The 16,833-nt window shown below is 41.1% G+C and overlaps 1 protein-coding gene across 3 annotated transcripts in view; it reads right to left on the reverse strand.

Annotated features, from left to right (window-relative positions):
• The window catches only part of SPATA31F3 (SPATA31 subfamily F member 3), a 75,819-nt gene extending 59,046 nt beyond the window's left edge, over positions 1-16,773 (reverse strand). For all 3 annotated transcript variants that reach the window (XM_055578427.1, XM_055578426.1, XM_055578425.1), the window contains exon 1: positions 16,504-16,773. In XM_055578427.1, the coding sequence (XP_055434402.1) occupies positions 16,504-16,656 (153 nt within the window). In that variant the 5' untranslated portion in view covers positions 16,657-16,773. The remainder of the gene's footprint in view (positions 1-16,503) is intronic.
• Positions 16,774-16,833: the final 60 nt, after the last annotated feature.

Here is a 16,833-nt window from a genome sequence, read left to right on the forward strand (position 1 = left end):
TAGCCTTGACTAGATGGACCTTTGTTGACAAAGTAATGTCTCTGCTTTTGAATATGCTATCTAGGTTGGTCATAACTTTCCTTCCAAGGAGTAAGTGCCTTTTAATTTCATGGCTGCAGTCACCATCTGCAGTGATTTTGGAGCCCAGAAAAATAAAGTCAGCCACTGTTTCCCCATCTATTTGCCGTGAAATGACTGGACCAGATGCCCTGATCTTACTTTTCTTTTTAAGCCAACTTTTCACTCTCCTCTTTCACTTTCATCAAGAGGCTCTGTAGCTCTTCTTCAGTTTCTGCCATAAGGGTGGTATCATCTGCCTATCTGAGGTTATTGATATTTCTCCCGGCAATCTTGATTCCAGCTTGTGCTTCTTTCAGCCCAGCGTTTCTCATGATGTACTCTGCATATAAATTAAATAAGCAGGGTGACGATATACAGCCTTGACGTACTCCTTTTCCTATTTGGAACCAGTCTATTGTTCCATGTCCAGTTCTAATTGTTGCTTCCTGACCTGCATACAGGTTTCTCAAGAGGCAGGTCAGGTGCTCTGGTATTCCCATCTCTTTCAGAATTTTCCACAGTTTATTGTGATCCACACAGTCAAAGGCTTTGGCATAGTCAATAAAGCAGAAATAGATGTTTTTCTGGAACTCTCTTGCTTTTTCCATGATCTAGCAGATGTTGGAAATTTGATCTCTGGTTCCTCTGCCTTTTCTAAAACCAGCTTGAACGTCAGGAAGTTCACGGTTCACATATTGCTGAAGCCTGGCTTGGAGAATTTTGAGCATTACTAGCGTGTGAGATGAGTGCAATTGTGTGGTAGTTTGAGCATTCTTTGGCATTGCGTTTCTTTGGGGTTGCAATGAAAACTGACCTTTTCCAGGCCTGTGGCCACTGCTGAGTTTTCCAAATTTGCTGTCATATTGTGCAGCACTTTCACAGCATCATCTTTCAGGATTTGGAATACCTCAACTGGAATTCCATCACCTTCAATAGCTTTGTTCGTAGTGATGCTTTCTAAGGCCCACTTGACTTCACATTCCAGGATGTCTGGCTCTAGGTCAGTGATCACACCATCATGATTATCTGGGTCATGAAGATCTTTTTTGTACAGTTCTTCTGTGTATTCTTGCCATCTCTTCTTAATATCTTCTGCTTCTGTTAGGTCCATACCATTTCTGTCCTTTACAGAGCCCATCTTTGCATGAAATGTTCCTTTGTTATCTCTGATTTTCTTGAAGAGATCCCGAGTCTTTCCCATTCTGTTATTTTCCTCTATTTCTTTGCATTGATCGCTGAAGAAGGCATTATCTCTCCTTGCTATTCTTTGGAACTCTGCATTCAAATGGGTATATCTTTCCTTTTCTCCTTTGCTTTTCGCTTCTCTTCTTTTCACAGCTATTTGTAAGGCCTCCCCAGACAGCCATTTTGCTTTTTTGCATTTCTTTTCCACGGGGATGGTCTTGATCCCTGTCTCAAGTACAATGTCACGAACCTCATTCTATAGTTCATCAGGCACTCTATCTATCAGATCTAGTCCCTTAAATCTATTTCTCACTTCCACTGTATAATCATAAGGGATTTGATTTAGGTCATACCTGAATGGTCTAGTGGTTTTCCCTACTTTCTTCAATTTAAGTCTGAATTTGGCAATAAGGAGTTCATGGTCTGAGCCACAGTCAGCTCCTGGTCTTGTTTTTGCTGACTGTATAGAGCTTCTCCATCTTTGGCTGCAAAGAATATAATCAATCTGATTTCGGTGTTGACCATCTGGTGATGTCCATGTATAGAGTCTTCTCTTGTGTTGTTGAAGAGGGTGCTTGTTATGACCAGTGCATTTGCTTGTCAAAACTCTATTAGTCTTTGCCCTGCTTCATTCCGTATTCCAAGGCCAAATTTGCCTGTTACTCCAGTTGTTTCTTGACTTCCTACTTTTGCATTCCAGTCCCCTATAATGAAAAGGACATCTTTTTTGGGTGTTAGTTCTAAAAGGTCTTGTAGGTCTTCATAGAACCGTTCAACTTCAGCTTCTTCAGTGTTACTGGTTGGGGCATAGACTTGGATTACTGTGATATTGAATGGTTTGCCTCGGAAATGAACAGAGATCATTCTGTCGTTTTTGAGATTGCATCCAAGTACTGCATTTCGGACTCTTTCGTTGACCATGATGGCTACTCCATTTCTTCTGAGGGATTCCTGCCCACAGTAGTAGATATAATGGTCATCTGAGTTAAATTCACCCATTCCAGTCCATTTCAGTTCGCTGATTCCTAGAATGTCGATATTCACTCTTGCCATCTCTTGTTTGACCACTTCCAATTTGCCTTGATTCATGGACCTGACATTCCAGGTTCCTATGCAATATTGCTCTTTACAGCCTTGGACCTTGCTTCTATCACCAGTCATATCCACAGCTGGGTGTTCTTTTGCTTTGGTTCCATCCGTTCATTCTTTCTGGAGTTATTCGTCCACTGATCTCCAGTAGCATATTGGGCACCTACTGACCTGCGGAGTTCCTCTTTCAGTATCCTATCATTTTGCCTTTTCATACTGTTCATGGGGTTCTCAAGGCAAGAATACTAAAGTGGTTTGCCATTCCCTTCTCCAGTGGACCACATCTGTCAGATCTCTCCACTATGACCCGCCCATCTTGGGTTGCCCCACGGGCATGGCTTAGTTTCATTGAGTTAGACAAGAAGATGTATATATATGACCAATAACTACATGAAAGAATTATCAACATCTTTAGTAATTAGGAAAATTAAAGTTAAAACCACAATAAGAAACCACTTACCATCTATTAAAATGTCTATAGTCAAAAAGACAACAAAAAATGTTGGAGAATATGCAGATAAAGTGGAATCCTCAAACACTGCTGGGGAGAATGGTATAGCCACCTAAGAAAAGAGTTTGAAGTTTCTTTAAAACTTAAATATAAATGTATCCTGGGGTGCAAGTCGCTCAGTCGTGTCTGACTCTTTGCAACCCCATGGAATATAGAGCCCATGGAATTCTCCAGGCCAGAATACTGGAGTGGGTAGTCATTCCCTTCTCCAGGGGATCTTCCTAACCCAGCGATCGAACCCAGGTATCTTATGTATCTTGCTGCTGCTGCTAAGTCGCTTCTTATGTTCTAGTAATTCCACTCCTAGGTATCTATCTATGAGAAATGAAAATATATGTCCACACAAAGACTGTATGTAAATGTTCATAGCAGCATTATATTCATAATAGCCAAAACCCTGAAATAAACCAACTTCCATTTGCTGGTGAATAGTTAAACAATAAATAGGGTATATGCAATTGATTACTAGAAAATAAAAAGAAGTGATATGTTACAACATGCATGAACCTCCAAAACATGCTAAATTTAAAAAGCCAAGTATAAAACATCATATATTATATAATTACATTATATCAATTCCATTATATCAAATGTTCAGAAAAGGTAAATCTATACAGACAGAAAGCAGATTTGTAGTTGACTGGGGGTAGTAAATCAGATTGATTATATTCTTTGCAGCCAAAGATGGAGAAGCTCTAAACAGTCAGCAAAAAGAAGACTGGGAGCTGACTGTGGCTCAGATCATGAACTCCTTATTGCCAAATCCAGACTTAAATTGAAGAAAGTGGGGGAAACCACTAGACCATTCAGGTATGGCCTAAATCAACTCCCTTAAGATTACTCAGTGGAAGTGAGAAATAGACTTGAGGGACTAGATCTGATAGACAGAATACCTGATGAACTATGGACAGAGGTTCGTGACATTGTACAGGAGGATCAAGACCATCCCCAAGAAAAGAAAACAAAAAAAGAAAAATGGCTGTCTGAGGAGGCCTTACAAATAGCTGTGAAAAGAAGAGAAGCAAAAAGCAAAGGAGAAAAGGAAAGATATACCCATTTGAATGCAGAGTTCCAAAGAATAGCAAGGAGAAATAAGAAAGCCTTCCTAAGTGATCAATGACAAAAAATAGAGGAAAATAATAGAATGGGAAAGACTGGAGATCTCTTCAAGAAAATTAGAGATACCAAGGGAACATTTCATGCAAAGATGGGCTCAATAAAGAACAGAAATGGCATGGATCTAACAGAAGCAGAAGATATTAAGAAGAGGTGGCAAGAATACACAGAAGACGTGTACAAAAAAGATCTCCACAACCCAGATAATCACAAAGGTGTGATCATTCACCTAGAGTCAGACATCCTGGAATGTGAAGTCGTGGGTTTTAGGAAGCATCACTATGAACAAAGCTAGTGGAGGTGATGGAATTCCAGTTGAGCTATTTCAAATCCTGAAAGATGATGTGGTGAAAGTGCTGCACAATATGACAGCAAATTTGGAAAACTCAGAAGTGGCCACAGGCCTGGAAAAGGTCAGTTTTCATTCCAATCCCAAAGAATGCTCAAACTACTGCACAATTGCACTCATCTCACATGCTAGCATAGTAATGCTCAAAATTCTCCAAGCCAGGCTTCAGCAATATGTGAACCGTGAACTTCCAGATGTTCAAGCTGGTTTTAGAAAAGGAAGAGAAACCACAGATCAAATTGCCAACATCTGCTGGATCATCAAAAAAGCAAGAGAGTTCCAGAAAAACATCTATTTCTGCTTTATTGACTATGCCAAAGCCTTTGACTGTGTGGATCACAATAAACTGTGGAAAATTCTGAAAGAGATGGGAATACCAGAGCACCTGACCTGCCTCTTGAGAAACCTGTATGCAGGTCAGGAAGCAACAATTAGAACTGGACATGGAACAACAGACTGGTTCCAAATAGGAAAAGGAGTACGTCAAGGCTGTATATCATCATCCTGCTTATTTAATTTATATGCAGAGTACATCATGAGAAACGCTGGGCTGAAAGAAGCACAAGCTGGAATCAAGATTGCTGGGAGAAATATCAATAACCTCAGATAGGCAGATGATACCACCCTTATGGCAGAAAGTGAAGAAGAGATAAAGAGCCTCTTGATGAAAGTGAAAGAGGAGAGTGAAAAAGTTGGCTTAAAGCTCAACACTCAGAAAACGAAGATCATGGCATCCGGTCCCACCACTTCATGGCAAATAGATGGGGAAACAGTGGCTGACTTTATTTTTCTGGGCTCCAAAATCACTGCAGATGGTGACTGCAGCCATGAAATTAAAAGGCACTTACTCCTTGGAAGGAAAGTTATGATAAACCTAGACAGCATATTAAAAATCAAAGACATTACTTTGTCAACAAAGGTCCATCTAGTCCAGGCTATGGTTTTTCCAGTGGTCATGTATGGATGTGAGAGTTGAGCTATAAAGAAAGCTGAGCGCAGAAGAATTGATGCTTTGAACTGTGGTGTTGGACAAGACCCTTGAGAGTCCCTTGGACTACAAGCAGATCCAACCAGTCCATCCTAAAGGAGATCAGTCCTGGGTGTTCACTGAAAGGACTGATGTTGAGGCTGAAACTCCAATACTTTGGCCACCTGATGCGAAGAGCTGACTCATTTGAAAAGACCCTGATGCTGGCAAAGATTGAGGACAGGAGGAGAAGGGGACGACAGGGATGAGATGGTTGGATGGCATAACCAACTCAATGGACATGAGTTTGTGTAAACTCTGGGAGTTGGTGATAGACAGGGAGGCCTGGCGTGCTGTGGTTCATGAAGTCACAAAGAGTCGGACACGACTGAGCGACTGAACTGAACTGGGGGTGGTAACTTCAAACTGGCAGGAGGGATCTTTCTGTGGTGGTAAAACTATTCTAAAATTGAACTGTGGTGGTGGTTATACAAAACTACAATTCAAAATCATTGAATCGTACACTTAAGTAAATTCTATGGTATGCAAATTCTCAATAAAGATGTTAAAAACAATTGCAGAATGATTGAATACAGAACATAAGGAAATGCTAATGCTAAGTCACTTCAGTCATGTCCGACTCTGTGTGACCCCATAGACGGCAGCCCACCAGGCTTCCCCGTCCCTGGGATTCTCCAGGCAAGAACACTGGAGTGGGTTGCCATTTCCTTCTCCAATGCATGAAAGTGAAAAGAGAAAGTGAAGTCGCTCAGTCATGTCCAACTCTTAGCGACCCCATGGACTGCAGCCTACCAGGCTCCTCCGTCCATGGGATTTTCCAGGCAAGAGTACTGGAGTGGGGTGCCATTGCCTTCTCCGGAACATAAGGAAAGGAAGAGATCTAAATCCACACATCAACAATTATGTTCAATATAAGTTGTATAAACACATCAACTGAACAAAAGACTTTGTCTGATTGGATAAAAATAGTAACCAACTGCCCTGGTGGCTCAGATGGTAAAGAATCTGCCTACAATATGGGAGGCCTGGGTTCGATCCCTGGGTTGGGAAGAACCCCTGGAGAAAGAAATGGCAACCCACTCCAGTAAATCCCCATGGACAGAGGAACCAGGCAGGGCTTCAGTACATGGGGTCACAAAGAGTCGGACACCGACTAAGTGACTAAGCTCGCACATATGCTATCTATAAGAAATTCACTTTAAATAATAAGATATACATAAATAAAAAGTTAAAAGATGAAAATATAAATACCATGGAAACGCTAATCAAAACAAAACAAAAGTAGTGACTTCCCTGGTGGTTCAGTGGTTAAGTGCCAACGCAGGGAACACGAGTTCTACAGGGTCACTCATTTGATTCCTGATCCAGGAACTAAGATCCCATATGCCATAGGGCAACTAAGCCTCTGCACCACAACTACTGAGTCCATATTCCACAACTACTTAAGTCCATACAACCCAGAGCCTGTGCTCCACACACAAAAGAAGACACTGCAGTAAGAAGCCCACACACTGCAACTAGAGAGTAGCCCCCACTCGCCACAACTAAAGAAAGCCCATGAGCTGCAACGAAGACCCAGAACAACCAAAAATAAATAAATAAATAAAAATTTTAAATTAAAAAAAACTTTACCTATAAAAAGAAAACTAATGTGGCTATACTAATGTCACATAAAGTAAACCTCAGAACAAGGACCACTACCACAAATAAAGAGCTACATTTCATAATGATAAAAGAGTTAATTCACAAAGGCAGCATCACAATGCTAAATGTATATGCACTAACAACTGGTACTCAAAATACACAAAGCAAAAAGTAGTATTGCTAAGCTGCTAAGTCACTTCAGTCGTGTCCGACTCTGTGCGACCCCATAAACGGCAGCCCACCAGGCTCCCCAGTCCCTGGGATTCTCCAGGCAAGAACACTGGAGTGGGTTGCCATTTCCTTCTCCAATGCATGAAAGTAAAAAGTGAAAGTGAAGTCACTCAGTCGTGTCCAACTCTTAGCGACCCCATGGACTGCAGCCCACCAGGCTCCTCTGCCCATGGGATTTTCCAGGCAAGAGTCCTGGAGTGGGGTGCCATTGTCTTCTCTGAAAAACTAGTATTACTAAAAGTCAAATTCGCAAGTAAACACTACTCTCTCAGTAATCAGTAGAACAAGCAAATAGAAAATCACAGAGATATAAAAGACCTGAACAATACTGTCAACCAATTTGACCTGACATTCATAGAGTACTTCAGCTAACAAAATTCTTTTAAAGTATCCATGAAAGATTCACCAAGGTAGACCATATTTCTAAGCCATAAAATAAAAGTTAATGAATCTAAAAGCTATGAAGTCATACAGAATATATTCTTGAACCATAATGAAATAAAATAGAAATCAATGACAGAAAGACACAGGGGGAAATCCTAAGATAATTGGAAACTAAAGATACTACAAATAATCCATGTACCACAGCCTAAGTCTTTTTTTTTTTTTTTAACAGTGTCATACTTTATTTTCTTGGGCTCCAAAATCACTGCAGATGGTGACTGCAGCCATGAAATTAAAAGACCCTTACTCCTTGGAAGGAAAGTTATGACCAACCTAGATAGCATATTCAAAAGCAGAGACATTACTTTGCCAACAAAGGTCCATCTAGTCAGGGCTATGGTTTTTCCTGTGGTCATGTATGGATGTGAAAGTTGGACTGTGAAGAGGCACAGCCTAAGTCTTAAGGGAAATGACAAAATATTTTTTAATTGAATGAAAATGAAAATATGACATATTAAAGTTTGGGGATATTTATATTAGTAAGAAAGAATGTTCTGAAATCAGATATTGGTAAGCATTGTACGACACTGTGAATATACTGAAAACCACTGAATTATATAAAGAGGTTGAATTTTATGGTATGTGAGTTATATCTCAATTTAAAAACATTGAAGAGAGAAGAAAGATCTCAGACAAAACTTTTAAGATTCCACCTTTAAACTAAAAAAAAGAAAAACAAACCAAATCCAAAGAAAACAAAAGGAAGAAAATAGTAAAAATAAGATTCAGGTTTGATAAAATTACAAATAGAAAAACAATAGAGAAAATCGGTGAAAACAAAAGTTGATTTTTTGAAATGATTAATAAAATTGACAAATCTCTAGACAAACTGACCAAAGGGATTAAAAAAAACAACAAAACAAACTCCTATTATCTGGAATAAAACAAGGGACACCACTACAGGAACTACAGATGTTAAAAAGGATAAGGAAATATTATGAACAATCTGCCCATTGTATTAGTTTTCTATGTTCTTTAACAAACTACCATAAGCATAGTGGTTTAAAACAACACATTTATTACCTCACATTTTTAAAAGTTCCCACATGGTTTAGCAACATGTTATATTTAGGGTCTCAAGAGGCTGCAATCAAGGTGTTGGTTGGGCTGTGTTTTCAAATGGAGGTGTGACTGGTTAACAGGTAGAATAATGATCTCTGAAATACACCAACCTAATTCTGGGATCCTAATCCCTAGAATCTGTAAATATGTTATCTTACATGCAAAGCTTAAACTTCTTATCCTTATTCATCAGAGGCCCAACAGAATGAAAACCACCATCACAGAAAACTAATCAAACTGATCACATAGACCACAGCCTTGTCTAACTCAATGAAACTATTAGCCATGCCGTGTAGGGCCACCCAAGACAGACAAGTCATGGTAGAGAGTTCCGACAAAATGTGGTCCACTGGAGAAGGGAATGGCAAACCACTTCAGTATTCTTGCCCTGAGAACCCCATGAACAGTATGAAACGGCAAAAAGATGGGACACTGAAAGATGAATTCCCCAGGTCAGCCCAATATGTTCCTGGAGATCAGTGGAGAAATAACACCAAAAAGAATGAAAAGATGGAGCCAAAGCAAAAACAATACCCAGTTGTGAATGTGACTGGTGATGGAAGTAAAGTCCAATGCTGTAAAGAGCAACACTGCATATGAACCTGGAATGTTAGGTCCATGAATCAAGGCAAATTGGAAGTGGTCAAACAGGAGATGACAAGAGTGAACATCGAAATTTTAGGAATCAGTGAACTAAAATGGACTGGAATGGGTGAATGTAACTCAGATAACCATTATATCTACTACTGCGGGCAAGAATCCCTTAGAAGAAAAAAGGTAGCCATCATAGTCAAAAAAAGAGTCCGAAATGCAGTAGTTGGATGCAATCTCAAAAATGACAGAATAATCTCTGGTCATTTCCAAGGCTACCCATTCAATATTGTAGTAATCCAAGTCTCGGCCCTGACCAGTAATGCTATAGAAGCTGATGTTGAATGGTTCTTTGAAGACCTACGAGATGTTCTAAAACTAACACCCCAAAAATATATCCTTTTCATTATAGGGGGATGGATGCAAAAGTAGGAACTCAAGACATACCTGGAGTAACAGGCAAATTTGGCCTTGGAGTATACAACGAAGCAGTTAAATAAGTTAAATAAGCAGGGTGATGATATACAGCCTTGACGTACTCCTTTTCCTATTTGGAATCAGTCTGTTGTTCCATGTCCAGTTCTAATTGTTGCTTCCTGACCTGCATAATTAAGAACAGAAATGGTATGGACCTAACAGAAGCAGAAGATATTAAGAAGAGGTGGCAAGAACATACACAAGAACTATACAAAAAGATCTTCATGACCCAGATAACCATGATGGTGTGATCACTCACCTAGAGCCAGACATCCTGGACTGTGAAGTCAAGTGGGCCTTAGAAAGCACTACAAACAAAGCTAGTGGAAGTGATGGAAATCCAGTTGAGCAATTACAAATCCTAAAAGATGATGTTGTGAAAGTGCTTCACTCAATATGCCAGCAAATTTGGAAAACTCAGCAGTGGCCACAGGACTGGAAAATGTCAGTTTTCATTTCAATCCCAAAGAAAGGCAATGCCAAAAAATGTTCAAACTACCACATAATTGCACTCAAAATTCTCCAAGCCAGGCTTCAACAGTACATGAACTGAGATCTTAAAGATGTTCAGGCTGGATTTAGAAAAGGCAAAGGAACCAAAGATCAAATTACCAACATTCGTTGAATCATTGAAAAAGCATGAGAGTTCCAGAAAAACATCTACTTCTGCTTTATTGACTATGCCAAAGCCTTTGATGTGTGGATCACAACAACTATGGAAAATTCTTAAAGAGATGGCAATACCAGACCCCCTGATCTGCCTCCTGAAAAATCTGTATGCAGGTCAAGAAGCAACAGTTAGAACTGGACACGGAACAACAGACTGGTTCCAAATCAGGAATGGAGTATGTCAAGGCTGTATATTGTCACCTTACTTAATTTAACTTATATGCAGAGCACATCATGAGAAATGCTGGGCTGGATGAAGCAAAAGCTGGAATCAAGATTTCTGGGAGAAATATCAATAACCTCAGATATGCAGATGACACCACCCTTATGTCAGAAAGTGAAGAAGAACTAAAGAGCCCCTTGATGAAAGTGAAAGAGAAGAGTGAAAAAGTTGGTTTAAAACTCCACATTTAGAAAACTTAGATCATGGCATCTGGTCCCATCACTTCATGGCAAATAATAGAAACAGTGAGAGACTTTATTTTCTTGGGCTCAAAAATCACTACAGTTGGTGACTGCAGCCATGAAATTAAAAGATGCTTGCTCCTTGGAAGAAAAGCTATGACCAACCTAGATAGCATATTAAAGAGCAGAGACATTACTTTGCCAACAAAGGTCCATCTAGTCAAAGATATGGTTTTTCCAGTAGTCATGTATGGATGTGAGAGTTGGACTATAAAGAAAGCTGAGCACAGAAGAATTGATGCTTTTGAACTGCGGTGTTGGAGAAGACCCTTGAGAGTCCCTTGGACTGCAAGGATATCCAACCAGTCCATCCTAAAGGAAATCAGTCCTGAGTATTCATTGGAAGGACTGATGTTGAAGCTAAAACACCAATACTTTGGCTACCTGATGTGAAGAACTGACTCATCTGAAAAGACCCTGATGCTGGGCAAGATTGAAGGTGGAGGACAAGGGGAGAGCAGTGGATGAGATGGTTGTATGTTATCACCAACTCGATGGACATGAGTTTGAGTAAGTTCCAGGAGTTGGTGATGGACAGGGAAGCCTGGCATGCTGCAGTCCACAGGGTCGCAAAGAGCTGGACAAGACTGAGTGACTGAACTGAACTGAACGTGCAAAGCAGCTTTGCAGGTGTGATTAAATTAAGGGTCTTAAACTGGAGATTATACTGGATTATCTGGGTTGGCCCAATGTAATCACAAAGGTCTATATAAGAGAAAAAGGCATGCAGGTGAGTTAGAGAAGGAGCTGTGACAATGAAATAAGAAGTCAGAATAATGCAGTATGAGAAAGAATTGTCTAGCCATTGCTGGTTTTGAAGACAAAGGAAGAAGCCAGAAGCCAAAGGATATACATGGCCTCCAGAAGCTGGAAAAGGCAAGGAATGGATTCTTCCCCATATCCTTCAGAAGGAATATAGCCCTGCTGACCTCGATGTTTAGCCCCACAAGATTCATTTTGGATTCATCCTCAGAATTATGGGATAATAAATTTGTATTGTTTCAAGCCACTAAGTTTGTAAAAATCTGATACAGCAATAGAAGACTAATACCATCAAGGAAAAGCATACTCCCTAAGTCAGACAAAGACAGATATCATATGATATCGCTTATTTGTAGAATCTTAAAAAAAATGGTATAAATTTACAAAACAGAAATATAGTCACAGATGTAGAAAAAAAACTTATGGTTACCAAGAGGGAAATGAGGGGGAGGATAAATTGAGAGATTGGGATTGACACATACATACTACTACACATAAAATAGATAACTAATAAGAACCAACCTTATAGCACAGGGAACTCTACTCAATACTCCGTAGTGACCTATATGGGAGTAGAATCTAAAAAAGAGTGGATATATGTATACCTATAACTGATTCACTTTGCCGTACAGCAGAAACTAACACAACATTGTAAACCAACTAGATTCCAATAAAAATTAGTTAAAAAAAAAAAAAGAATACACTTCCAAGTTCACTCAGACTATTGGCAAAATTTATTTCCTGTGGGTATAAGGCTGAAGGCCCTGAATTCTTGCTGGCTATTGGCTGGAGGCTATCCTCAGCTCCTAGAGGCTTCCTTAAAATGATAAAAAAAACTTCTACACAAAACCTACAATTAACATACTTAATGCTGAATAACAAATCACTGCAGATGGTGACTGCAGCCATGAATTAAAAGACTCTTGCTCCTTGGAAGAAAAGCTATGACAAACCTAGACAGCATAAAGAAAGCAGAGACATTATTTTTGTCAACAAAGGCCCATCTAGTCAAAGCTACGGCTTTTAGAGTAGTCATGTATGGATGTGAGAGTTGGACCATGAAGAAGGCTGAGCGCTGAAGAATTGATGCTTTTGAACTGTGGTGTTGGAGGAGATTCTTGAAGAGATCTTGGTGGGGATTCTTGCAGTCCCCTTGGACTACAAGGAGATCAAACCAATCAATCCTAAAGGAAATCAACCTTGACTATTCATTGGAAGGACTGATGCTGAAACTGAAGCTCCAATTCTTTGGCCACCTGATGCAAAGAGCCGACTCATTGGAAAAGACCCTGATGCTGAGAAAGGCAGAAGGCAGGAGGAAAAGGGGGCGACAGAGGATGAGATGGCTGGATGGCATCACCAAGTCAATAACATGAGTTTGAGCAAGCTCCAGGAGATGGTGAAGGACCAGGAAACCTGGCGTGCTGCAGTCTGTGGGTTGCAAAGAGTCAGACACTACTGAGCAACTAACAACAACCCTCTTCCACTGGAAGTCACCAACAGGATATAGAAAGGACAAAAATTGTTCAGTGGCATTCTCATCACTTCCTCCTCCCCCACCAGTCTCTTTAATATTCCAACAGGTTTTTATCTACAACTAAGGAGAAATTACCCTTATTCTCATGTTTATATTTCAAAATTTCATTTAAACTAATGACAAGGTCATATGCACTCTCACCCAGTTCTTTATCTAAAAGACAGTACCTCTAAATGCGTGGGGTGGTCTTTAACATGCTACTTCCTGCTCAAAAACTTGTAGGCGTTTCCTATTACCTAACACATTAAAGCATCTGAGTATTTTGAGTTCCTTCCTTATCAAATACCCCTTTCCGACTTTTGCAACTCTTTATTAAACATTTGCTGAACATACAGTGATCTCTACTTTCTAGATAATAACATGAATATGATGACTGTATTTGTCAATCTCATTGACAAGAACTTGTGGCCATAATGGAATCAAATATTTGAACTCATACCATCCCAGAATACTTGCGGCATATGTTTGCCATAATTAAAGGATATCTCACATACACACACAAAGTTAAAACACCATCTCTATCTTGCAAGAGTAGGTCTGTGTGGTACAGGGTACTCCACAGCAACCTCTGACCCTGCTCAGAGTCCTGGCTGCCTCTAGACCTACCTTGTTCAATCCCACCTTGCTTTCCTTTTGCTATTCCTTTGACCTTGAAAATCTTACCTTGTGCATCATCATTCTATTCTGTGCCCCCCACTTCAGAGATAAGGTAAACATCTTCAAAATGTTTGTGCTCACCAATGTGCTCTCCTTTCTCTAAATAACTCTTGCAACATAACAAAAAGTTGTCTCTTCCGAGTATGAGAACTTTGCATGTAATTGTTCTCCTTTTTTTTTTCCTTTCTACATGTAATTTTCTTTTAAAAATAAAGGAATTTTATAAACTTTTATACTGTCTGTTAATACTTTAATATCAACAGTAAGTTAAATGAAAATTATGAGTTTTCCAGGGGGCACTAGTGGTAAAGAACCCACCTGCCAACGCAGGAGACATAAGAAATGAGGGCTCCATCCCAGGGTTGGGAAGATCCCCTGGAGAAGGAAGTGGCAACCCACTTCAGTATTCTTGCCTAGAGAATCCCATGGACAGAGGAGCCTGGCAGGCTACAGTCCATAAGATCTCAAAGAGTCGGATAGGACTGAAGCAACTGAAGGAAATACACAAGTGTTTTCCTTAACCCAAGCACCTCCATTCACAAGGTAATCTATCCCGCTAATCCTTGGAACTTTCACTGCATTTCATTCCTCTACTGAGCACATCTCATTTTTTGTTTTGCATGATGGTTCTCTGTCAATTATCTGTTTCCTCTGTGAGATCACATCTCCTTGAAAGAAAGAACTGTGTCTTACTCTAATTTACACCCCTTCTAGTTCTCAGCAAGAGACACTTTTTTTCTTAAATGAAGGAAGGAATGAACCAATAAAGATTTATATAGTGATACTATTACAGCCTCATCTTCCATTTAAGCCTGTCAAACTGCCTAGAAATAAAACACTTACTGAAAACTGTTCAGAGAACCCTATCTGTGAAATCACTATTACAGTGTAATTCTAAAGTAGGCTTGGGACCCCCAGACTATATGTAAAGCTCTCTTCTCTTTCATGTTACCAAGCAAAAAAAAAAGAGAAACAAGTACTAATTTTAGAATTCTGTATATTAATGATTAGCAGCCAGTTCTTTCTTACAGTTAAGTGGTTAGGAATGGCTAGGAATTTGGGGTCTGATGTCAGAATACCTGGATTTCAATCTCACTTCTACCACATATTAGCTATGGGACCTTAAGAAAGTTATTTAACATCTTTGTGCCTCATTTTCATCACCAGTAAAAGGTAGAAACAATACAGAATTTCAAAGGGATGGTGTGAAAATTAATGATTTAATATATTTAAAGAGTTTAGAATAGTACCTGGCACTTTGCTGAAAAGTCATAGCAATATGTAGTCGTTTCTTAACTTTTTACTTTATACTGGAGTATGGTTTTCCCTGTGGTCATATATGGATGTGAGAGTTGGACTGTGAAGAAGGCTGAGTGCTGAAGAATTGATGCTTTTGAACTGTGGTGTTGGAGAAGACTCTTGAGAGTCCCTTGGACTGCAAGGAGATCCAAACAGTCCATTCTGAAGGAGATCAGCCCTGGGATTTCTTTGGAAGGAATGATGCTAAAGCTGAAACTCCAGTACTTTGGTCACCTCATGGGAAGAGTTGACTCATTGGAAAAGACTCTGATGCTGGGAGGGATTGGGGGCAGGAGGAGAAGGGGACGACAGAGGATGAGATGGCTGGATGGCATCACTGACTCGATGGACGTGAGTCTGAGTGAACTCCGGGAGTTGGTGATGGACAGGGAGGCCTGGCGTGCTGCGATTCATGGGGTCACAAAGAGTCGGACACGACTGAGCGACTGATCTGATCTGATGGTTGATTAACAATGATGTGTTAGTTTCAGGTGTACTGCGAAGTGATCCATTTATACATGTATCCTTTTTCAAGTTCTTTTCCCATTTAGTTTGTTACATAACAGAGCAGAGTTGCCTGTGCTCTACAGTAGGTCCTTGTTGGTTACCCACTTTAAATATTTATCTTATATTCCCTATTGGTAAGTTTCATGACATTAAGAACAAACTGAATTCTTTTTTGGAGGGTCTCCTACAGTACATAACAGAACGAAACAAACACTAGATGTTCAAAAAATGTGAATTGCATTTGAGATGTAGGGAGTGAATGCACAAGAAAATGAACGTAGGTAAAAATGTAAACACAATTTAAATAAAAAGTTTTGGCATTTCATTTGCATATTTTCAGTTATTTCTCTACAATTAGTGCTAGGGGCTTTATGACTCGGTTTTTTCCTTGCCCGCTTCAGAGAGTGGTGTTTGGTGAAGCACATGTCAGAACTGCTGGCCTCCTGACAAGCTGTCTATTCAAACAGTCTGAGGTATGAGCTTGCTGCAGCAAAAACTGGGTTACATTAAAGTACATTATTTTGCTGCTGGAGATGAAAGGCCAATAATCTCAGGAAACAGCTAACTGAGAGTTGGGCCAGTCGAGCACTTTGTGAAGGCTCATTTGGACCCTTCGCCGTAGGGTACTGCGAAGGTGAGTGCCCTGATGCCAGGGGTCGTGGGCTCGGATACCTGAATGGGCAGCTGCCCTCGGCAGGAAAGACAGAGCGCGGCGAGGCCGCTGGTTGAGTCATTCTCACCTCCCCAGGCAGGTGCGGGAGACAGGACGCTTCGGCTTAGCCACTGCGCGGGCGGGACTGGGAGCCGCCGCATTCCCCGGGGAGCCCCCTCCCGGGCCGCCTTCTCCGACGGGCACTGACCTTGCCGCGGGCGTCCGGGCTGCCGCAGTCCGGGCGCCGCAGAGTCTGGCGCTGGTGGAGGGCGAACACTGGCACCCGGACCCACGGCTCGTCGGGTCGGGCTGAGGAACTCAGGTGAAGCCGCGGCCCTCCCGCCATCCCTCGGCGCCTCATTCCCGCTCACGGTCGCCGGCTGAGGCAGGAGGGCCGCGCGCCTCAGCGCCGGAGGGCGGGGCGGGGCGCGCGCCCCTCAGCCCGCGGAGGTCGTCTCGCGCGGGCGCACGCGCCGCAGCCGCGCGAGGAGGGGAGGGTGGGTGTGCTCGGGGCGCGCGCGTAGCCGCCGCCGCCTCA

Source organism: Bubalus kerabau, chromosome 4, assembly GCF_029407905.1.
Source record: "Bubalus kerabau isolate K-KA32 ecotype Philippines breed swamp buffalo chromosome 4, PCC_UOA_SB_1v2, whole genome shotgun sequence".
NCBI classification, from domain to species: Eukaryota; Metazoa; Chordata; class Mammalia; order Artiodactyla; family Bovidae; genus Bubalus; species Bubalus kerabau.